Source organism: Thamnophis elegans, chromosome 3, assembly GCF_009769535.1.
Source record: "Thamnophis elegans isolate rThaEle1 chromosome 3, rThaEle1.pri, whole genome shotgun sequence".
NCBI lineage: Eukaryota > Metazoa > Chordata > Lepidosauria > Squamata > Colubridae > Thamnophis > Thamnophis elegans.
The window spans coordinates 113,132,223-113,157,286 of NC_045543.1; the positions used below are offsets into that span (position 1 = coordinate 113,132,223).

Sequence of the window (25,064 nt, forward strand, 5' to 3'; positions counted from 1 at the left end):
TACATATATATATATACATTCCTAATTTTTCTTTACATAAAATGAATTGGTAGAATGTAATACCTGTATGATATTTAACAGACTAAGGAAGAAGTTTCAGGGACTTTGGAAGCAGTTCAAAATTTTCAGAGTATTACCCAGGCACTGCAAAAAGCAAAAGAAAACTACAATTCAAAATGCGTGGAACAAGAACGTTTGAAAAAAGAAGGTGCAACACAGAGAGAAATAGACAAGGTAAATTTTTAAAGCCTTTCTTTTGTTCTTGCATTTTTTAGCCTAAAATTGCAGATTTTTTTTCTAGATGAGACAATATTAGTGATAAATGTGACATGTTGTTTGCTTACTGGAATAGTTGTACATTAGCAAACATTTAAGCCAAAATGTATAATTTTTGCTACTTTATTCCCTAAAAGGTAAATACACTGCCGTAAACATTGTGTGGTATCCTGAAAATGTACACTATCGGTTCTGGTGACTGTATAAGTCAAATGTCTTAAAATAGCAATAGCAATAGCAATAGCAATAGCAGTAGACTTATATACCGCTTCATAGGCCTTTCAGGCCTCTCTAAGCGGTTTACAGAGAGTCAGCATATTGCCCCCAACAATCTGGGTCCTCAGATTATAGCTAGTATTCCATAATCTGAATCTTAAAACAAAAATTGTTCAGCTTTGATAAATTGTAGAAATGTTTATTTTATTTGGAGCCATTATTCATCTGAAATCCAAAAGAGAAACACAAGTGACTTCACCTTCAGCACTTATATTTTTCCTAAACTCTGGAATTGTTTCTGTTTGAGATTACTGATTTTTAATGGGAATTAAAAAATAAATAAATTGAACAATCATTTTCTCACACATGTTATAATAAAACTGTTATGTAGCCTGTTACGAGAAAAAAGGTTTTATATATTTTATTAAAACATTAGATGTTTTGTTAATTTTTATGAGTTATGTATGATAAGAATTGATATTTACTCTGAGAGCAAATGAATACATGTAAGGAAAGGTAAAGGTTACTTGAACTCAATTGTCAAATGTATTTTTCTTGGTGATAGTACAGAAACTGCTTGTCAATGCCTTCTTCCAGAATGTTGTTTTGTTTTTACAAAAGACTGATCTATAATTCTGGGATCCCTATGAATTAGCAAGGACTCTCAACCAGTCCTGGCTAATTCTGCTCCCAAAACAAGCCAAAATATCTTCTTCCTCTGATTTGTCTAGGCAACAGTAAAATCCAAGAAAGCTACTGAAATGTACAAATTATATGTAGAAAAATATGCTGCAGCAAAATCTGAGTTTGAACAAAAGATGAATGAAACTTCCCAGGTAAGATTTATCTCCAATTTATTACATTGAAAGTTATCATGAAGCAGATTCACTGAACCAGAATGTCTGTTTCAAGCATATCTACATTTGAACCCTACCGAGAGGTGGGTTGCTTCTGGTTCGGCTGAATCTGTAGTGGCGGTGGCAGGAGACTCCACCCACCTCCCGGATGCTTCTGCACATGCGCAGAAGGGTTGCACGCGAATATGAGCGAACCGGTAGTAAAATGGTTAGCAATCCACCACTGACCCTACCATTATATATAAAATAGCTAGAATCTTGGTTAATTTTTATTCCATTCTTACAGACAATTTTCCTCCCTTTTATTTTGTAGCATTTTGCAAGGAGTCTAACAGAGGACAATACAAAATCCAGGTTGAATAAAAACTATTTGTAATTGGTTTTCAGAGGAGATTTTTGCACATAAATCCTAGCCCCAGGGACATTTTTAAATCTGAGCAAGTTGTCCTTTATACCAATTAATGTTCTTTTTGAGAAGAATTGTTGAACATAAAACTTTTTCATTGACAAATTAAAATCTTTTTATATTACAGAAATTTCAAGATATTGAAGAAATGCATCTCTTCCATATGAAAGAGATTATAGAATGTTTTTCAAGTACAATAAATGAAATTCATTTGCAGATTGGAGAGGTGAGTCATTGATTGTATTTCATTAATCGTACTCTGAATTGAAGAGTCTTTCATATCTGAACTGCTATCCTATCAAGGTTCGTACTTAATATCTGTTTGAAATTATTTGGGAAGATTTAATGGGCTAACTGTAATGCAATTTTTATATATTGCATTATAATATAAATATATTTTTATCATACAATGTACAAATGTTTTCGTATCTAGAATAAGAGGAAAAAAGTTTATATATGGAGCAAATATTTTATCAATAAATAATAGTAAAATGTGAATAATGCATTTTTCTCAAAGGCATAATTAAATTTTTATATTTCTGGTTGTTTGCAACACTAGTGATTGCCTCTTGATTATATTTAGAGAACATCTGAGACAGAAGCCAGCATGTGGTTCTTCCCTTTTGATCACTAGGAAATTTTCTACCTATGTTAAAATATGGCATAAAATAAACTTTCATCATACAATCATTCAAATATGGGAAATGAAGTTGCTGCCTCATATTAATTACAACACTGCAGGGGCAAATAAGCAAAAACATATTTAACCCATATCTAGTTAGCTAAATTAACCTTACTAAATACTTGGGCCAAAAATTACTTCTATCAAATACTATAGCATTTTTAGAATTCTTAGAAGATTTCCATGTCAAGAGAAAAGTTCCCAGTCATATAAAATATTCAAGAGTACTTACAAAAATTGAAAAATATAGACTTCCATAAAAGGAGAAATCAAAAAGGTTTATAAAGGTGAAAAGAGAAATAACTGGAAAAAAACTCCATTTGAATTAAGTTAAACAGCAAGGGTACAGAAAGAAATACAAAATGGAGGCCATCTCTCAAAGTTAGAAGAGAAAACAAAAGTTAATGATCAAAAGAATATATTAATAGAAAATAATATATTAAGAAAAAATGGAGAATGAAGTTGGCTGGCTCTGTCTTTCACAGGGGCTGCAAGAAACTGAAGTAAAAATACCTTAAATTCAGAATATTTGCATAGACCATTTCTCTGAATAAAACCTTCATATTTGATTACTATATCCTGTTAGCTTACCTGGGCTGCATTGAGTGAAGAAGAATTGTCTTGGGCTGCATATAAATATACCAGTGACGTGTGGTGAGGTTTATGGCTGGTGAGGCAGTCTTCTCCCCCGACATCCCACTGTTTAAAGCGCTTTCTTTCTTTTGCCCGCCTGAGTTCTGACAGGCGGGTGAAAGAAAGCGCCAGCCCGCTGCTGGCTTTCTTTTATCTGCCGCTATGTCCGACATAGAGGCGGGCAAAAAAAAGCCAGTGGCGAGTGGGTGCTTTCTTTCTTTTGCCCAGAGGCTGCAGCCCACCTGAGCTGCCCGCCTCTGGGCAAAAGAAAGAAAGTGGCTTTTGCCTGCCCTGCCGCTATGTCCAACATAGAGGTGGCCCGCCTCTATGTCGGACATAGCGGCAGGGCGGGCAAAGGAAGCCAGCGGTGGGCTGGCGCTTTCTTTTGCCCAGAGGCGGGCAGTTCAGGCGGGCTGCAGCCTCTGGGCAAAAGAAAGAAAGCGGCAGCCTGCCAGCAGAGGCGGGTAAAAGACCCGCCTCTGCTGGCGGGCTTCCTTGGACACAGAGAAAGAAAGCTGGCGGGCTGCCCTCCTTGCCTCTCCTACCCCCCTTCCCTGTCTTCACTCTCAAACAAACTCTCTCTCAAATTGAGAGAGAGTTTGTTTGAGTGAAGAAACAAACACACGCACACACAAATTACTTACAAATTACATTAATTTTGAATTCCTGCCCCTCCCTTCGACCCACATACCTTTTCCAGCTGTTTCACAATCACAGAGGATTTGAACTCTGCTCTTGCCTGCCATGAAAATGTAAAAGGAAAAAGGCAAGAGCTGCTGAGGTCAGGCTGGGCTAGCTGCTGCCAGAGTCCCCAATGGATAACTTTGCTTAACTGTTTAAAAAAGCCTTTAAAAAACGCCCTCTATAGGAGGAGGCAAGAGAACCATGTTCCTCATCTACATAAGGATTTTTTCAGCTTTTAACCCTTGCTTAACTCTGCTCAAGTGATTATAAAGTCAGACTAAATGAGGCACGTGGTTCTCCCGCCTCCTCCTGTAGGGGGCACTTTTTTAGAGGCTTTTTTAAACAGTTAAGCACTAAGCAGAGTCATCCACTATGACTCCGGCAGCAACTACCTCAGCCTTTTTCCTTTTACATTTTTTTTTCTTTTCATGATGACAGTGGTGAGGCTCTGCTTCCCCTGACTGCACGTCACTGAAATATACATAATATAGTTAATGTGGGACCTCATTACTAGCTGCCCAGGGCTGCATGCATCACATGGGCCATGGGTTGGACACATCTGCTATAAAGCCTTTTTCTTTCATCTTTAAACTTCTGCAGTATTAAAATTGCTGAATAATCTTCAGCTGAACTTATTTTTTTCCTGAAAGGTCCATGAAGAATTTAGAAATAACATGGCAAACACAACAGTTGAAAGTCTGATACAAAAATTTGCTGAGTTAAAAGGCACAGGCAAAGACAGACCTGGTGAGTTTTTGTTTAGTTTTTTTCCCCATATACTGGTAACTCTTTTTAAAATAGCTTTCTTAAGGCCATTGAAGACAAGGTTTTGCCATTCGGCTTTAATCTAGATGTACAATAGAAATCTGTTCAATGTTTATATTGATTGTAGTTGTTGGTTTCTTAAACCTTGATTGCTGTTGATGTTATATGGTTTTTATAACACTCTTTGTTCATTCATTCAAGCAGTGTGGTGGCCTAGTGGTGAAGATCCCTTGCCTCCCACTCGGAAGGTTGAGAGTTCAATCTTAGGTAGTGTTAGATGTTTCTCTCCTAGGACACAAAGAAAGAATGTCTGCTGCAAACTCCATGTGATTGTCAGGAAGGACATCTGGCTAGTAAATGCTGAGCTCTATCCATTCATCCTGACTACACAAAAATAGGGACTACAGGGTCATTAAAAGGGAGTTTTGTTCATTTAGTCATTCTTTTGATTGATTGATTGATTGATTGATTCATTCATTCATTCATTCAGGACCTACAAGTCAGTGTTGATTCATGGTGACTACCTGGGCTAATTCTTACAGTTTACTTGGCGAAATTTTGGAAGCAGTATGTCTTTGTCTTCTTCTTTGGACTAAGAGAAAGTGACTGGCCCAGAGTTACCTTGCTGGCTTTGGGCCGAGGGTGGAACTAGAACTCTCAATTTCTGTTTCCGTCTTGATGCCTTAACCACTACACCAAACTAACTGTTTTATGTAGTGTGGTAAGCCATTGAGAGTCACATATTTCAGATGGGCAGCCATATAAATTGATTGAACAAATAAAATATACTTTCTGCATGTGTATAACTCTACTTAAAAAATAAAATCAGCTATAATTTAGCGATTACTAAACTGTTAAAATTCATTTTTAAGAAACAGTTGAACTTGATACTTTTTACATTGACAATTATTCTCATTGGATTCAATTTACCTCAAATGAAATTGGCTCAGTCTTAAGAGTAACTTTTAATGTACCTATATCCAGTCCAGATAAAATTAACATTTACATTTAATTTAAAAATCTACTTTATGTTCTTTAATTTAAACATATTTTATTGAGTCTCGAAACTAATGAATTCCTGAAATTTATTCTGTAGAAAAATAGACTCAAAGTATGTCTTCCTTCCTTCCTCCCTCCCTCCCTCCCTCCCTCCCTCCCTCCCTCCCTCCCTCCTTTCACACTATCTTGGTCCAGGTGTTTGTACGCCCGTCAGTTTTAGGATTGTGCCTGCAATCTGCACAGAAGCAATCCAACATGTTTAGCATGCACTGGTACATGCTGTGAGATTGTTTATAGTGCTTAGCAGAGCTGTCCATTGTAGAAGACCTTCAGTATGAAGTTTTTAGCAGACTGTCAGAGGCAGGTAGTACTCTTCTGTGGTATTTTCCAGTAAAGCTGTGATAAGCAAATTTTAGCTTTATTATTTACTACTGAATTGCCCTCAGTGCTGCCCTCAATTAAACTGAATCTGTCCATCCCAAAAGTACTTTGGCACAGCTGTGGAAGAAGAGTCCTCTCAGTCTGCTCCCATCGTACAGCCCTGAGAGGAAAATAGCTGAGGGGTTTCCAAAGCAGAGCACGGAAAAACAGCATGGTTACTCTTAAAAATTGTCTAAAAATAAATAAAATAAAAGACTTTGCCATTTAATTTATTATTGATTATTAAAGTTAGTCAAAGCTAGTGTCAATTTTCAAAATTAAAAAAAAATGTCACATATATCTGTATTATGTTGAGCTAGTGTCAACTTTCAAAGTTTAATAAAACTTCATCACATTTATATCTCTCTGCTATGTTGAGGCTGAATACATTCTACCTTGAATTCTTATCCTCCAAATAGAAATACAGGTAGTCCTAAAATTACAACCATAATGGAGCCTGCTCATCATAATAGTCATAACAGTTACAAATCATGTCACCCACATAATTGGCTCAATTTAACGAAGTAAAGGTTCCCCTCGCACATATGTGCTAATTGTTCCCGATTCTAGGGGGCGATGCTCATCTCCATTTCAAAGCCAAAGAGCCAGTACTGTCCAAAGACGTCTCCGTGGTCATGTGGCCGGCATGACTAAATGCTGAAGGCACACGGAACGCTGCTACTTTCTCATCAAAGTGGTCCCTATTTTTCTATTTGCATTTTTACATGCTTTCGAACTGCAAGGTTGACAGAAGCTGCGACAAGTAATGGGAGCTCAATCAGTTACATGACACTAGGGTTTCAAACCGCCAAACTGCTGACCTTTCTGATCGACGAGCTCAGCATCTTAGCCACTGAGCCACTGCGTCATACAAAAATATTACAAAAATAATAGTGTGCCATAAAGGTATATCTGGTACATTGATCATCTGTTTGGTGAATAGTTGTGCTGCAGCTATGATGAAGCTATTGGTGTCGATGAAGCCTTGAGATGTTGGAGGCACCTGTTAGTATAGGATCTTTTAGGACAAAGATAGCTGGTAAAATTAGGCTCTGGTGGTGACATTTTGTCTAGTGGGGACATTTGGCAGCAGTAGATATGTTGAATTTTCCAAAAAATATCCACAGGACACACAAGAGTGTTCAATAGGTTGCATGTTGTGAAAATCTGCATTAGAGTATTCTATTTTGCCGAAGTTCAGTGCAAGTTCTTACTGCAAAAATATTTTTGTTACTTCACAAAAGTATTTTGCAACATATTGACAACTCCTAAGTTCTCTGAAACTTTTTTTTTGTAGATAAAACTTTTATTTATTAAAGGATTATATAAATTGAACATGACTTTTTTAGGTTTCTAAAATAGTGAAAACCAGGGTCTTAATCCAAAAGGAAAAGTCTGAAGAAATGTTACAGTATGGTTAGGAACCTTTGTCTTTTCATACATTATTAAATATTTTATAATATAAATGATATTGTTCATATGCAAACTTTTTCAGTAACTAATTGTATGGTGATTATGTGAACAATATACATTGAATAATTTTACATTTAGCAGTAGTTTTGGTTTTTATTTAGCAGTATTTCTCTTTCTTAACTTCACTTTTCAATATTTGTATTGAATGTTAAATATGAAGTGGCATGAGGAGTTAGTAACAGAAAGATTGTGTATGTGTTTATAATGCAAAATTAACCTTTGTGATTGAGCTTTTACATCTAAACATTAGGAACAGTCATTTGTTTTGACAGCAAAATTAATTGAGACTAAAACAGTTGAAATTCCACTGGTATCAAGCTGTTCATTAGGAATTGCACTCTGGCTTTAGTGCTGTCAAAAAAATAACTTGTTCGACTATGATTAAATAGCAGAATGATGGTCGGTCCACTGCATTTGAGAAAGAGGTTGAATAAACTTTCTACCGCAGAAACAATTCAAAAGTGACATGTTGCAAGAGGGATAGAATGTGCATTGATTTCCAGCTGAGCTGTCAACTGGCACTGAGCCAGACACGCAAAGCTTTGCGGTTTTGAAGCAGCATGTGAGGCATATGTAGTTTTGAGAAAATTGTCCTCCTTTCATGCATGACTTCTTACTAGGAGATGGGGGCAGGGAAGGGAATCTTTTGTTTTACACTAAAACCAACCATTCAGTTTTCTTACATGTATGAAGAAGTAGTTTAGTATTTATGTTGTTTTTAAGTAGGGGTTTCTTTTGAAATTAGTCCCACAGGTTGATATTTGCTAAATGTATTTCACTTTGATTTGTTTAGAAAGCCGAAAGTTTTTTTTCTATTATTGATGCATTTTAAGAATATTCAAGAACGGTTCACCAATTAAATTTGTTCAGCATCCATTATTTTCTTTCTTTTTCTGTTTACACATTTGATACATGTTCTAAGTGGTCTAATTTGAACTGAGTATTTCAATTGTATCAGTTGACCTGCCATGACCCCATTCTCAAACCGAACTGTTTCAGAGCTGTTACTGATTAAGTGACAGGTGACTTATGAGATTTGTGAATTTTCAAGACTTCTTATTGTTCCTTTAGTGCTGAACATTTCTGTTATAAAACAAAACATACCATAAGAACCTCAAAATAGAGTTGGCTCTGTCCCCATATTTAAAATAATTAGAAGGTTTCTATTTAGATGGATGATGATAATGATGATGATGGGTCAGTGACTTAATTTGTATTTGCTTATCCTCTTGAAATTCTAAATTATACTATAGCCATCTAATTTTCACCATTTAAATTATAAACCTGCTTTTGTTTATACGTATGATTGAATTTAATGAATACAAAACTCAACTGGGGAATCAGTTTGGAGTTGTGTAAATTTATCTGAGCTTTCAATAGATGGCAGCATGTGGCCAACCTTGTCTCTTCTTGGAAGCTAAGTAGAGTTGGGTATGTGGTTAGTACTTGAATGGAAGACTACCAAGGAATCCCAGGGCTGCAGACCACTCGGAAGTAGGAAGAACATTCAGAAGAAGATGATATCCTTAGTATTTATGCAAAAAACAACATTGATCTGTCTATGTAGTCACCAGGAGTCAAGCTCAGTTTGAAAAGTGTCTTTATCTTTTAAAATCTTTACAGAGTTATGTATTCAATGACTCTTGTCAGCAGCCTAAATCTTAATTCTTTAAATATATATATATACAGTATTGTATAATATTCTTTTACATGTATATATAACGTCAGTAACTGTTATAAATGTATTAATTGTGGAGTGATCTGATTATACTTTTCTGTTAATTCAATGAAGCGAATTCTGGGGTTTCTCATAAGTACAAGCAGGAAAAAATATTATTTGGAAGGATCATTGGTGATCTTGGCTTTAGGTTTTTGATAATAAAATACCATTTCTATAGTAGTTGAACATGGAGACATCTCCAAATTTGATGAGTTTCCCATATGTCCACTCATCTAAATCATTGATGGAAATATTGAAGAGTAATGGGCCTAAGACATAACCTTGGAGTACCTTACTGCATGTAAAGTACCCTCCATGTAATTTCAGTTCCATTGAAGACTTCATGCATATTGAGTGCAGTTGGTCAGCCAATTACCAATCTATCTGGTCGTGATGCTGTCTAATCAACATTTTTCTATCTTATCAAGTAGTAGGTTGTCATCCACTTTACCAAATGTCTTACTGAAGTCCAAGTAAATTATATCAACAGCATTTTTCTGATCCACCAATTTTGTAATTTTGTCAAAGAATGCAGTAACTTTTGACAAAGCCACGTTGGCTTTTGGTTATGACTTTGCTTGCCTCTAGGTGTTCACTGATTCAGTGCTAGATTATCTTTTCAAGAATCTTCCCAGATATTGATGTAAGACTGATAGGTCTGTAGTTTCCTGGATCCATCCCCCCCTTTTAAAAAAATGAGAACTAAATTTTAAGCTAATACATGCTTTCCAACTCTATTCTGTTCTGTTATTACCAAGATCTGGCTCACACTGTCTCTGAGATTTGTCCAGATTTTTTGTCCCTCAGTAACCTTGACATCAAGAGCTTGCACATGTGTATATATGTTTCTCTATGTACACACACATAGAGATGCTGTTTTTGATCCTTAAATATGTCCTTCCTACAAACAGGGATTTCTCTGCAAGGTAGCTATGTGAATACCACTATGCTATTTTGCATCTTATAGGCAAGCAATAATATACTACTGCATAACACAAAGAATTAACTAAAGAATAATTTTTTTTTCTTGTTTTCAGGACTAATTGAATTTGAAGAATGTAATACAGCCAGTGCAGTGGAGGGTAAGTTTTTCTTCATTGTAAAAATGATTTAAAACATGTACAATGCAATATAGGGTTCTTTTTGGTAATCATTAGGGATAATCTACGTTAAAATATTAAGTGAAATACATGAAGATGAACATATTATGTTTTTTCGATTTAACAGGCTCAGTTGTGAGCCACAGATTGCTTTATATGCTCATGAGAAGCAGCAAAAATATTATTATAATTATTTTTTCTGAATAAAAAGCAAATAGCTTCTCAGCATTTCCATAAATTTCTTCAATTTTTAAATTTTTTGCATCTGTCTATTTCCCATTTTCAAATAAGTAACAAACACTTACTAATTGTATTCTATTTCGGGAGTGTCAAACTGGTGGCCCGCAGGCCGGATGCGTCATGCAGAGGCCATGGCCACCATAGCTCTGCAAATAGGAAAAATGTCACACAACATCACGTGACGCTGCATGTGTTCTATTTGACACCCGTGTTCTATTTGAACAGAAATCACTTGGTTACTCGAGAAAATGATTTTTGTCAGTAGAATTGATTTGGACGAGCTACTCTCTTTAAGTCTAATAGCAAGGCTGATTATTAGGGCTGCCATCATACTCTTCCTGTTGCTTCGCAGAAGCAATGTGTTCAGCTGCCTATGAAGGATTGAAAAAAACAGCTTGTGGGATTGCTCACTCTGCTTACTGTAAGACTGTCTGCATTTCAAAGAAGATTGAATCACCAGGCTATACCTTAGATCAGGGAAATTCAATTTCACTGAGGGCCACATCAGGGTTGTGTTTGACCTTGGGGGCCCAGGGTATCTGTATGTGGTCAGGGGCATGGCCAGGGTGGCCGTTGCCAGCTTGACATCACTTATCAAGGATCTGTTTTTGGCCGCGACAGCCTTCTGCAGCCCTCTGCTAGTGAAAACGGAGCTCAGAGAAGCCACGTGTGGCCTGCCCAGCCTCCGTTTTTGCTGGCAGAGGGATCAAAGAGGCTGTTGCAGTTAATGATGAAGCCTGGCCGAATCATGTGCGGTCTCCCCAAGCTCCATTTTTGTTGGCAGAGGGCTGCAGGAGGCCATTGCGGCCAAAAGCGGAGCCCGGACAGGCCGCATATGGCCCTCCCGAGCTTTGTTTTTGCTGGCAGAGGCACCATGGGCCAGTCCTTCGCTGTTCGTAGAGTGGGCACGCGAGCCAGATCTAAGCAGATCTAACCTCCAGGACTTGAATTTGACACTCCTGCATTAGATAATAACCTGTATAAACCTGCTGTTTAACAAATTAGGAAAGTTAAGTACGTGCTAGGATGGTGTGACATTAATTTTTTATGTTGTTATTGTTGTTTATTCAGTGTAGATGCCATCTAATTCCAATTGGTTCTGGACAGCAGACTGCAAAAAAAAAAAAAAATGAAGCAAAAAAAGTACAAAACATATAAGAATAACAAAGGTGGCAAATCTATGTCATGCACCTGACAAGGGGCTCCAGCCAGCCTAACTCAAAGCCTATTGATATCACTTAACTCAGTTTCCTTTTGATCAGAACCAGGACAATATTGAGAGGGCTAATCCCCAGACTAATCATGGGTTTTGATTCCCTGAAAAGTTTGTGAGCAATTATTAACAGGTGGGGATTGCATTGTGTTTGCCTGGATAAGATGCCATTTAACTTGACCAAGCAGATTAAGTTGAAATTAAACTTGATAGATTTAATAAAGATGGCACATGTCACACAAGTCATTTGAATTTTTAGTGGCAAACACCATGTTTGAGTACCCCGGATATAAGCAGAAATCTTGATTCAGAGCCATATTTAAGAATAAAAACATTAAATGTTTTAATTTTAATGGAGTCCAATGTGTAATTATTCCAGTTTATTGACAGTGCTGGTGTAATGACATATGGTACACTCATGAAATAAATTGTCTTCATATTTGCTACATGTGTGCATTATTTCAATGTATGCTTTTTAATTTCTATCTAATAATAATAATTTACTTGCAGGAATAAAGCCAAGAAAAAGAAAGCATTTTGGATTGTCAGGGATTATTAAGAAGGAAAAAGATCCAGAATCTATGTAAATATATTTCAAACAAAAATATAAAAAATAATACTATATTAAAAGCACATTTTTTTTATAATTCTTACTGTAAAATGTCAAGAGCTTTTACTTTTAAAGACTATTAGAATTAGTCCTTTGTACTTATATTCTTCTAAACTTAGAAAATGTTGTTTTTGACAAGACCATTAATGAATTAACTTCACACATATATTTTCTAAACATAGGTTTATATATTATTTTATGCAAAATCACTTTCTAGTTCAAACTATATGTATTCCTACAATAATCCCCCTAGACCTGAGAACTTTGTTTACGGGGATCAAAATACATATTTTATCCATCCTAAAGAATGCAATTAGTTATTAAGGAGAAAAAAAGAGAATTTGGTTGATCATAAAAATCAAAGGATAGTTCGCTAACCCATTTGTTTCATCTTAAGTCTTAGTCATAACTCTATGTAATAGTGATTAATGAAGTGTCTTAGGCATTTCTCAGCATTGTATTACACTCCAATCTCATTTTGTATTAGTGTAAGTGCCATTTTAAATTGAGTGTCCGTGCCAGTATTGTAGTTCCAACAATAAAAGAAGCACATACCCTTTCCGAGCAATGTAAGATTAATCCATATGCCATTTGAATAACACTTTGTCCTGTATAAAATAACATTTTGATCAATTGTATATATATATTAAGTATCTTTTACCATTTTCTAAAACTTAGTTACTAAAAATGGTTTTAAAAAGTGTGACATTAAAGTTACGGAATTCACTTGCCTAAGAGCCCCTATCCACTTAGAACATAGAATAATAGGAAATGGAATAATGTTTATGCCAGCAAGACTTCAAATCCTCTCATATTTTAGTACTAGATGATTTATATCTGTATCTACATACATTAAGCATGCTATTGCTGTGTTTATATATGTAATTTTAAGAATTTTGATTGAAATTGACAGTCTAAACCTCTTCACGACTGAATAAAATATGCACTCATTAGTAAAAGGTTATGTATATAGCAAAATAGTTAGACAATTTATATATCTATAACAATTATTTGATTTATTGGTGGGTGCTTTTTTTTACAGAGAATGTCCAGATGCAGATTCAGTAGTAAGTATATATGAATAATGTGAGTGTGTTTGTGAGTGAGTGAGTAAATGAATGAATGATGTCTCTGGAGATTCTCAGTCATCCAGGTCATGGTTGTCCCAAAGGTGCTTTTTCAAGAGGCAACCAGAATTTCTGGTTTTTCTTTGAAGACATTTCATTTCTCATCCAAGAACCTTCTTCAGAGCGAAACATCTTCAAAAAAAAAAACCTTTGAAAGTACAGCTGCCTCTTGAAAAAGCACCTTTGGTGTATATGAATAATATTACAGTTTCAAGCAAGTGCCAGTATTATCATCTGTTTTCTTTCTAACTATATTTGGCCATTTATCAGAATTTAACCTAAGATGGCAGATAGGCAGAATTTTCTAAAGCAATTGCTTCAGTAACAGTAACTGCTCAAAGTTACTAGAGTACTGAACAAGGGATTTACAGCCAGTCCTTGAAGTTGCAGCCATTGCAGTGTCCCCATGGACCTCTGATTGCGATTCAGGCGATTGGCAACTGGCTCAAAACTACAAATGTTGCAGCATCTGCAGTTACGTGGTCATCATTTGTAATAAGCAGAGTTGTGTACATTTACACAACTCATTTATTGTGTCATATAAAAGTTCCTGCTGCTTTTTGTCCCTGAGCAGCATGAGGACTTGTACTCCATAGTGCCTAACCACCCATACTCTGTAGCACCCACTTGCGGTATTCACCAGCCCATGGCATCACCCGCCTGCTGCTGGGAGTGCCATTGTTATGCAATGTGATCACATGTCTTTTCGCTTCATAAACTTATTGCATAGGAAGGAAATTCTGATCCCAAATATCATTGTTAAACTGTATAACTTTCCTGAATGTCCTGAAAAATTGTAGACAAAACTATTTTCTGTCTAATTTTTGGTTCAGCGACAAAAGGGCAAACAACAAAACCGCGCCCGACTAAACCGCGGTGACAAAACCGTGTTCTAAAGCGCTCCGACGAATGAGCGCTGAATCGCGCCGACAACAGCACGGCGACAGAAGCGCGCTGTAAAACTAAACCTAAACGTAACGCTAAACCTAACCCTAAACCTAAACCTAAACCTAACCCTTACCTTACCTTAAATCGCCCCTCTGTCGACTGAAATCGCCCTTCTGTCTCCGCGCTGTTGTCGGTGCATTGATGACCTCGCGGTTTTAGCGACGCGGTTTAGTCGGGCGCCGTTTTGTCGTTCACCCTTTTGTTGGGTCATGCTAATATTTAATATTAATAATAATATTCTAATTACTATTAGAATAATATTGTTCTAATATTCTTTATGAAAGATTAATTGATTTGATTTATTTTGTTTAAGCAATAATACAATATTAAAAATGAAAAATATCTTTAAGGTTGTTTATTTGAACAGAATGATTTTTGCATGGAACTTTATTGGATATACAGTATCTACTGGTAGTTCCACTGATAAAACTAGAATTATGTCATTTATACAATTAGTGGTTTGACAACTATCATAATCTATAACTTGGATGAACCTACAATATTTACTTTTTTATCTGGATATTTCACTACTTGTTTAATAAACAAATTCATGCATGTATGTGTTCAGTAAGCTTTTTGTTTTATTATTTCCCATGTACCCCACTAGATTAATTCTGTATCAGTTTCAGAATATAAAAACAATTTTCTATATAATTTTAGACATTTTCCTTCTTTCTATATATTTTTTATTAAAAATTTTGATTACAATAATAAAAAGTAATACAAATTAAACTTAAAGAAAAAATAATACTAAGAAAGTATAAAAAGGATACGACAAAAGAATGTTATGACCGTCACAGAATCCCCATAGCACCCCATCAGCATTCTGGTGCTTGGCAACTGGCATATATTTATTACAGATGCTGGGGTCGTCATTATTTGCGACTTTCCTACCCAGCTTCCAACAAGAAAAGTAAGAATGTTCTGATGTTCAAACATTTTACATAACTTTTATCAAGATAATCCTCTTCCTGCAAGTCATAAATCAAAAGATGATTGTCTTTGGTGGCTAACTTACAAGGAGTTGCACTAATGACTGTGTCTCTGGCACTGTCCTCTTATTTTAAAGATGTTACTCTTATTACTTGGCTTTGCCAGTTGGCCTGGGGACCAGATGGGGGAATTCCGTGCTGGAGATGGCTGTTACATTGATGGCAGACTCTATTCCCTACACACACACACACACACACACACACACACACCTCTGCATTCATCCATTCTTTTGCTTATTATTCTCATTGTGTTCCTTTGTCATTGTTTATTCTATTTTATTTCTTCCTTTTTATTATTGTAAGCTGCCTAGAATAGTGCCATTGCAAGATATGTTAATAAATAAAAGTTAAGAAATAAAATACTTTCATAAGAAAAATTACATAATTGCCAGGATATTAAGGAAGAGGATGGAGGCCTTAACGAGGCAGTTAAAGCTCATGGATATATTGTGAAGATTGTTGCTTCCAAGCTACGAAGGGTTAATTTTGAGAGTTGTACTTAGCCCTCACTATTTCTGCTTTGAGAATGGTGTCTTCAGTCAAGACTTTTCAGCCTAAATAAGTTAACTGCTTTCATATGGTCTCTTTATAGAGCATTTTAACTGTTTTCCATGTAGTATTTTAGCTGTTTCTATCGAGTTTGGGTTCTATTGAAACATATTTTAAAATAAGTTTTTTTTCCTTCCAGAACATTCCAGATGTAGATGATGAGGGGTATAGCATTAAACCTAAAGATTGTCAGAATATCCTTTGTTGTCATTATACTTCGTATTTTCATATATGAAGCATTAAATGATTTTATAAAGCATTGCAGTGGTTGGATACAATATTAATTAACTCAGCATCCTCAGTGAGTGGTTGTCAACCCCCAGGGAGGAGAGCTGGTTGCAAAATAATGAGAAGTTTTCCTCACAACCTGGCCATTTTGATACATAAGTGTTGTGAACAGAGAGCAACAGAACAGTTCCATCATCCTGTCCCCCCCTTTTTTTAGCACATTACTTTTCTTTTCAAAAGAAAGGGTGATAATGTCTGGAGGGAGAAGAATTTTATGCAGAACTCTGACCCTTGTTCTGCAGAGACAACTATGAGGAAGCAGAAATTATTGTATTGGGAGGGATAACCAGTGCTAGGCTGGAAGGGGACAGAAGAGATGTGCTGCACTGCTATCTCAGTGCAGCTTCATTGACTGTGAAAATGCCCAAAGAAACTTACAGACTGATAGTCTTTCGTAAGCTGCAGTATTTTATGAGGAGTTTTATGGAAAACCAATGGAAAGCAATAAGACATCCTTTTCCATGATATATGGACTACAATTTGTTAAATTAAAGTATATTAATTTATTCCTGAGCTCTAACCCCCGTGAATTATCAGTTTTATTCATTCAGTTGGTTAGGATACATTTGTCCCAGCAGTGTTTGGGAACCCTGCATTAATTGATGAAAGCAACCTTTTCCTTAACTGCAAATAACATGCCAAAGAAAACCACTTTTATTCCTCAAGTGATTCTGACTCTGAAGATGATGAACCCAGAAAGTTCCGTGTGGAAATCAAACCTGTGCATTCAGACTGTAGTTCTCATTATACAGTGCCTTCTTTGGATGAATTAAAAGAATCAATAGGAAACATCACACTTTCACCAGCTATATCTGTAAGTAAACTTTTATAGGCTATTTAGTATATAGTAATAGGGGAAATATAGTTAATACTGTCATAGGAACGTTAACTCATTTAGCCTTAACTTTTTAGTTAAAAAATCGGGAGTCTGTCCCGATGGCTGAAGTGGGTGGCCCAACTGTCCCACTCTCTGGGCGCCTTCGATCCCCTCTGCAGGCGGCTGGGCTTAAGTGGCACCACCAACCAAGCTCGCTTTGGACATCCGTCAGAGCCGAGGCTGATCTGCCACCCAGAAGAACCCGTCTCTCCCTTCAGTGCCTCAGCCTTTCCCTGGTGTGGAGACCAGGCGAGGCGACGTCTGGGTTGCGCCCAGAGCAGGGAGGAGGCTGCTTCGCCACCCGGTGCTCTTCATACACCTGCCGCTTCAGGACACGCTCCTGAGCATGTGTGACACCGGTGGAGGTGGATGGTGTTAGGCGACCCCTGTGAAAGTGTCATTCGACCCCCAAAGGGGTTGCTACCCACAGGTTGTGAACCACTGCTCTAGAGGCCCAAATTTACTCTAGGATGGATAGTTGCAACACTTCGTTAAAGAATAGTTACAAAATGCAATTTTAAAAAGGGCTACTATTAGGTCAGTGGGTTTTTTAATATATATATATTTCCTATTAAAATAACCGGATTATTTTAAAACTTTATTAAAACTGTGGTTTGATACTTCAGCCTTGAAAATTAGAAAAGAATATCTTTTTGTACATATAGCATGTACAAAACTCTGTGTAATTATGTTTTCCTTATTTTATTTCCTATGCTAACAGAGACATAGCCTTGTAAGTATTAAATCATATTTAATTAGCAGTATCATACTGCTTGATAAGGAATTTAGCTAGACTATTGTAATTGATTTTATATACTGTAACATTCTGTAATGCACAGTTCATTCAAGGCTTCCAGTTAGATTTATGCTATGAAAATTGTAAAATTGTCCTGGTAATAATAAATTAATAATGAGACAGCAATAAAATCCTAGTATAATCTTTTAACAACATTTTCAAACCTGGAATTTAATTAGCCTCATACATAAGAACAGGATTTGATTGACAGATAGTCCTTGACTTACAATCACAATTGGGACGACAATTTCGATCATAATCCATAAAGGTCATAAATCAGGCACCCATGTGCGTGTCATTAAGTGAATGAAGGCATAAGTCAAAATACATTCCAGAAACCAGCAAAAAACACTGAAAATCAGCAAAAAATGTTGCACATCAGGATCAAATGTCTGTGGGACACTACAACCAGTTTTAAGTGTAAGCTGGTTGGCAAGCCTGAAATCGGATCATGGGATTGTGGAAAGGATGTGATATTTTACAATAGCCAGAAGTGTTTTAGGAGCTGCAAAGAAGCCAACCATTTTCTTGATAATATCAGTGTTCTACCATGATGAATTACGTTCCCAGTCATAGATCTATAAAAAATGGAATGTAACATCTATGTAAAAGCACTGACCTGTAGCCATCCTGATGTTTCTTTAAGCTCAATATGATTTGAACAATGAATTCTGCCATTCTTTTTACCTTAGAGCTGAGCACTTGTTCCTTATAAATTTAAGTCTAAAAAAATAAAACGTCCCAGGTCTTTGCCAAGTCAAAACTAGGATGGGGCTTGTTTACAAGCTGCATTTCCAAGACAGCTTTTGGAGTGGTTATGACAGGCACCTAACCTTAGGCAAAATGGTTCTAGTAATCAATATTGATTTTTAATTGGCCATTCAGTAATTCATATCTCATACCAAGGGAGTGAATTTATATATCAATTTCATATAAGCTGCTGTTATGATTTGTTTTATTTTTCCATGCTTTTAGTTTCATATTTGTTAAGTGCACATTTTTTACAATAAGTTCAGAATTCAGAGCACCATACAGAGGCTGTTTGAAACCATTTTTATATAGAATTATAGAACAGCGATGGTGAACCTTTTTTGGCTCGCGTGCCATAAGCAGGGGGGAGCGCAGGGGGGGTCGTGCGCGGGCATGCCACACCCATAATGCAATGTGTGACACCCCTCCCATTACGCATGCACGCATGACAGGCGCTCCCCACCATTTTTGCATGCTTTTTTTGCCCTCCCCAGGCTCCAGAGGCTTTATAGGAGCCTGGGGAGGGCAAAAACAGACCCCTCCTCCCCGAGGTCTTCAGGAGCTTCTCTGAAGCCTCCAGAGCGCAAAAAAAAAACCTAGCCCTATGGGCAAATCGGAAGTTTGGGAATGGACTTCCGGTTTGCTCGTAGGGCCAGTTTAAACCCTCAGGAGCTTTCAGAGGCTTTCAGGAGGTTTCCCTGAAGGCTCCGGAGGACGGAAAATGACCCTATGAGCAAACCAGAAGTCACTTCCAGTTTGCTCGTAGGGCCGTTTTTTTGCGGACTGGAGGCTTCAGGGAAGCTCCTGAAGCCTCCAGAAGGCCTCCTGGGGGGGGGCTGTTTTTGCCCTCCCCAGGGTCCTATAAAGCCTCTGGAGCCTGGGGAGGGTGAAAAATGGCTTTTAAAAAGGCTGAACTCAGTTGGCCAATGTGTGCCTGCATTCCGGGCAGCTGACAGGGCAATGCCTTGCGTGCCCTGACAAATGGCTCCGTGTGCCACAGGTTTGCCATCCCAGATATAGAATAAATTGGCTTTCAGTATAGAGTGACAGCTGGTTTTTGTAAATTATCCATATTTGTATTTATTATTTTTATTACTTAGAAATAATCTTTGCCAGCTTCACTAACTCAGTTAAGAAACAAAATGGATGACTTATGGATGATTGTATTTCATAAAACAATTGTGAGGTAATGATGCCATCTGATGCTTCAAATTTAAGATCCTAAACATTTATCTTATATATTTTATTTATATGTGTCATTCATTTTGCTAAAGCTAATATTTGAGATTGCCATTGGAATATTTCATATCTTTAACTTTTCCCTTAATTTACAAAGAAAATAATATGTATTTACTAAAATTTGTTGTTTTCAATTACCTTACATTTAGGCACAAATGAACCGGAATGCATCTAGTAAGTTTGTCTGGTGACTATCAGTGACTTTTTTCTTACGTTTATATCAGTTTGAATGTCCTTTTTATGAAAACAGATTTGTCTAAACCATGTTTTTGTATGTAGGCAAATGTATGTATAATGTGAGTACAGGATAATTGAGTTTCCTTCTTTTATTGAGAGTACACAAAACAGGTTTTTCCCCAACATAACTAACTTTAAATTAAAAGGATATATATTTTGCCACTTAGTCAAAATATACTTATAGGCAGCCCCAGAGTTATGACAGTTCAGTTAGCAACAGTTAAAAGTTACAACCCCTCTCCTAAAGTACTTACATCCTGGTCCCGAAGTTACATATTTTGCAGCACCCTGATGGTTGTTCTCACTTATGACTGAAGGCATAGACACTGCAACATGCCCCCTGCAAATTTCCACCCTTCCTGCCAGCTGTGTCCCCACAAGCACTAGGCCTGTTTTGCTAGCCACAGGTTTCTACATGCTCCTCCCCACCGCATCATGGATTGCTGACTTACCTTTCAAAGATCTCCGGAATTCAAGATGTCAAGGTAGGAAAGATAGAAGAACAGGCTGGACCACGTGGCAGAAAAGCAGCCATCTTTTTCTCAGATGCTGGCGAACCTATTTTTCTTTCATCATTAGATGCTAGCCTTCCCACTATTAGCTTCCCTAGTCTTACGTTAGCAGAGTTAATTGTGGGGGAGGGAGAGAATACAGTCAACAGCAAACTGCTCCTTCCTACAGGATTGTGTGAGCACGTCCTTGCACATGCTCCCCCTCTTTGCAAAACTGCTGCTTTTGCAGAGAAGGGGAAAATGCACAAGGACATGTTTTTGCACTAGGCCCCAGTGGTCTTTCCTATCCTGAGGTATCCCATGCATGCTTAACAACTCACGCTTTCAATTAACAAATGAATTGGGGAGAGCAAGGGGGGGTTCATTTAATATGATTCACTTAACATTACAATCATAATGGGCAGGCTCCATTATGGTTGTAACTCGACTACCTGTATATACTGTACCTTAAATACAATGTTTATTAATGAAGTGGCACTGTCATATTAGGTTACATAAAGGATACTTTGGAAGATTCTGACACTAGAATATGTATCACACAATAAATATTTAAATCTATATCAAATTGAAAAAGAGAGTACTTCAAATTATGATGAATTATGGCACTTTAAATGTGCAGAAAACACGAGCCATCACCCCAGCTGAGCCCCACTGCACATCCATATGCGCCTCCGCCAGCCAGCTGATTTTCAAGTCTCTGCCGCGCATGCGGGAAACACGTGTTCATGTGTGGAGAGGTGCGGAGGAATGGCGCACCGTCCCGTGACCGTTTTTGGTCCCAGGAGGCTTCAGGGAGCCTGCTAGGCCCAAAATGGGGCACGGGGGGTGGGGTTGCACGTGCATTACCCACATGCAATGGGTAGATTATAAATTATTACATCTAACATTGTAATCAAACGATATCAGATCTGGAGAAGAAAAAAACAAATTCTTTAAATTTGGGGCCTGCCTTTCGACAAGACAGTTAGATGGTCTTATAGTGGGAGAGGATACAATATTGCTAGCAGGGATTTGGTGGTGTCCTGCTTGTTTTTAGAATATCCCCCATGTGAGAATTTGTATTAGATAAGAAACATATCACAGCAAAATATGACAAAACCAAATAATTTAAATTGTAGTACATATCTGTTTTTCTTGAACATTTGAGTGAGTTTTTGTTTCCACTTTTATCAATTGATGTTGTGCTTTTTATAAACCCCGGGCTGATTTTGTTAATATACTATCATATATTATAATATATAATATTTTAATATATTAAATATATATTATTGTTAAATATATGTTTAACAAGTGTATCTTTTTAAATAGGTGAAGAGTTAACAAAAGCAAAGTTTTCTGCTTCATCTAATGAGTAAGTTTCATATTTGATATTCATGTTTATTTGAAAGGCATGGAATATTATTTGCAGCATTCACAGCTTGAATTAACATTACCATTTAGATATTAGGAAACATGTTTTTGATTTTTTCATTTTTAAAATTCAATCTTTCATTCTGTTTTGTTGTTAATTTGTGCTCAGATTAGAATAAATATATATGTACTGCTTTGGTTTAATTGTTAAAAAGCATTTATAACCTGAATTTAGTAATTTTACATTTTTTTTAACCTTTGCTTATCATTTTCATACTGAAATACAGGAAACTACAATACCAGCAGAATAATTATTATTATTATTATACAATGAAAAATAACTAGCTGTGTTACAGTGATTAATCATTCCACTATGTAAAATATAAGCTTAACACTGTTTAAAAAAAATCTTTTTGCTTTTGTAAGGCAGCAAACTTTTATTATAAACAATTACAAGGATTGTTTCCCAATACAGTTACATCATAGAGCCCTGTGACAGCAATTCAATCATACATATGGTTCTTTATGTATGTCTGTAAAAGTAGTCCTTGACTCATGATCACAATTGAGCCCAAAATTTTCATTACTAATCAATTGTTAAGTGAGTCAGGCCTCATTTTATGACCTTTTTGCCATGATTGTTAAGTGAATCGTGCAGCTGTTAAAAGAACCTGGCTCCTCCATTGACTTGTCAGAAGCTCCCTAAGAAGATTGCAAATGACAATCTCGTGACCCCAGTACACTGTAACCATTGTAAATAGATCCCAGTTGCCAAGCACCAGAACTTTGGTCACATGACTGTAGAGATACTACAGTGGACATAAGTGTGAAAACTGGGTTGTAAATAACTTTTTTTAGTGTCACCGTAACTTTGAATGCTCATTAAATGGATTTTTATAAGTCGAGGACCAGCTGCACTTGGCTTTTTATAGAAATGAATTTTGGTGGCATTGCACCCCTGGTTTCATTGTCTAGGGAAGTGTGGTTTTATCTTTTCTACTCAGTTTCCTTAAGTCCCCTTAGCATAGTACCGTGATAGCGAACCTATGGCATGCATGCCACAGGTGGCACACGGAGTCCTCTGTGGGTACGCGAGCCATCAACCCAGTTCTGCTCCACTGAGCATGCATGTGCACCTCCCGCCAGCCAGTGATTTTCGGGTCTGTGCCGTGCATGCGGCAAATGCACAGGGGTCACACAACGGGGGGCAATACATGAGGGTGTGGTCCCCCGTGCCCCATTTTGGTTCCAGGAGGCTTCAGAGAGGCCTGCTAGGCCCAAAACAGCGGCGGGGGTGTTTCCCCCGCAGCCCGTTTTTGGTCCCAGGAGGCTGCAGGGAGGCCTGGTAGGCCCAAAACAGACCATGGGGAGAGGGTCGCATGCAAATGTACAGGGAGGCATGGGAGCGTGGGGGGACACATGCACAGGGGTACGGCGTGCAAAGGTGTTGTGTGTGCATTGGATTATGGGTGTGGGCATGTGCACTGTTGGCATGCGTATGCGCTTTCGGCATGTGAGGACAAAAAGGTTAGTCATCACTGGCATAGTATCTCTAATTATGTTTACATGTTGAACGAATGAAAAAGAGAAACAAATCCTTTTTATGTCATAATTACTTCCAAATGTCTAGAGCTTTTTTGCATTTTTCTCTATTCTATTATGTCATGTGCTTGAGGGCATTTTATTGGCTCTTTTTTTTTTTTACAGCCAGTAGCTCTGAAAGTAGGTCCTTTCTAAAATTTGTTTGAGAATACAAATTTCCATAGCAGGATTGATAGCTTATTGTATATTTGGGAGAAAGAACTCATTCTGGCATTGCTTTACTAAGCAGCTGATTGGAAAAGAATTCTTCCCTTGAAAATAGAGCTATTTGCAACAGATCAAGGTCATTCAAAGTTTTACATGTTTCTTGTTCTTTTTGGACATAGTTGATTCTGCCTCATCTCCTGCATGACAAAATCACATTTAGAATCCAGAATAATGACTTATCTTGATCTTAGCACTATGCTTCTGTTGATTCATCCTAAACTTTGTTTTCTTTTTGTATCTTTGTCACATCGATGGTTCATGTTCCATTTATGTTCTACCACAAAGCCTTTTTTTACATGTACTGCTTCCCATATTTCTATACTTGTGTCTTTGACTTTTGTAAACTTTTTTCAATGAAGGACTTTGCATTTGACTCCTTGACTCTAAATCCATTCTGTTAGTTATTGCCCACTGTTCCAACATGCTGAGATTTTCTTGAAAACTGATAGTTTAAAATGTTTGTTGTCCATCTATCTTGTGAGCATGCAACCTTCATCTAAGCCTTTTGAAAATATGTTGAACAGTATATGACCTAGAACTAAGACCAACACTCCTAACCAGTCTTTTCTAAATAAATATATATACTTAATCCACCCTGCCAAAGCTTTGCCTGTTATCCGTGTTTTCCTGATCAGTCCATAGTTGCAGTTCCTCTTTTGTTCCCTTCTGCCTCCCCCTCATTTTTTTAAAGACACAATTTGTCCTTCTCCATTCCTTTGGCACAATGCCTGCCTTCTGTGATCCTTCAATAATAGAAACAACAAAAAAGGCTCATTTACCTCTGTCAGAAAGAGATGACATCTCAACCTCTTTAAACATACTTAGATGTAACGGGTCTGATCTTGGCAACTTAAAATTGTTCATGGTAGCCAGGTAGCTTATTTTCTCTTTACTTACTTACTTACTCCTTGTGTCAGTTGTTCTGCTTAGATCCATTTGAACTCAGTTCTCTGCGAAGAAGACTGAAGCAAAGTAGTAACTGAGGAACCCTACTTTCTCCCTGTTCCTTTGCTGTCCTACCATATTCTCCAAGCATCAGGCCCAACCTTTCCTGTTTCTTCTTACTTCTATGGACAGAGGTAAATGAGCCTTTTTTGTTGCTTTTATCTTCTCTGCAAGCCCAATTCCCAAAATTCTTTTGGGCATTCTACTTATATTAGTTACATGCTGGTATACTTCTTGATGATTGCAATCATTCGTCTTTCATTTCCTATACACGACCCACTTAACTCTTAACTGAATTAAAAATTTAAAATCTAAGCACCCACAATGATTTCTTAAATTTTTCTTCTCATT

General features: G+C 37.1%; 1 protein-coding gene across 3 annotated transcripts in view; it reads left to right on the forward strand.

Annotated features, from left to right (window-relative positions):
* The window catches only part of FCHO2 (FCH and mu domain containing endocytic adaptor 2), a 67,982-nt gene that overhangs the window by 20,685 nt on the left and 22,233 nt on the right, over window positions 1-25,064 (forward strand). For 2 of the 3 annotated variants that reach the window (XM_032213938.1, XM_032213941.1), the window contains 12 exons: window positions 82-234; window positions 1,224-1,328; window positions 1,883-1,981; window positions 4,405-4,501; window positions 10,169-10,213; window positions 12,195-12,267; window positions 13,337-13,361; window positions 16,050-16,104; window positions 16,834-17,012; window positions 17,797-17,808; window positions 20,010-20,034; window positions 21,918-21,960. In XM_032213938.1, coding sequence (XP_032069829.1) covers window positions 82-234; window positions 1,224-1,328; window positions 1,883-1,981; window positions 4,405-4,501; window positions 10,169-10,213; window positions 12,195-12,267; window positions 13,337-13,361; window positions 16,050-16,104; window positions 16,834-17,012; window positions 17,797-17,808; window positions 20,010-20,034; window positions 21,918-21,960 — 911 coding nt within the window. The remainder of the gene's footprint in view (window positions 1-81; window positions 235-1,223; window positions 1,329-1,882; window positions 1,982-4,404; window positions 4,502-10,168; window positions 10,214-12,194; window positions 12,268-13,336; window positions 13,362-16,049; window positions 16,105-16,833; window positions 17,013-17,796; window positions 17,809-20,009; window positions 20,035-21,917; window positions 21,961-25,064) is intronic. The other variant, XM_032213940.1, reaches the window with a different exon arrangement.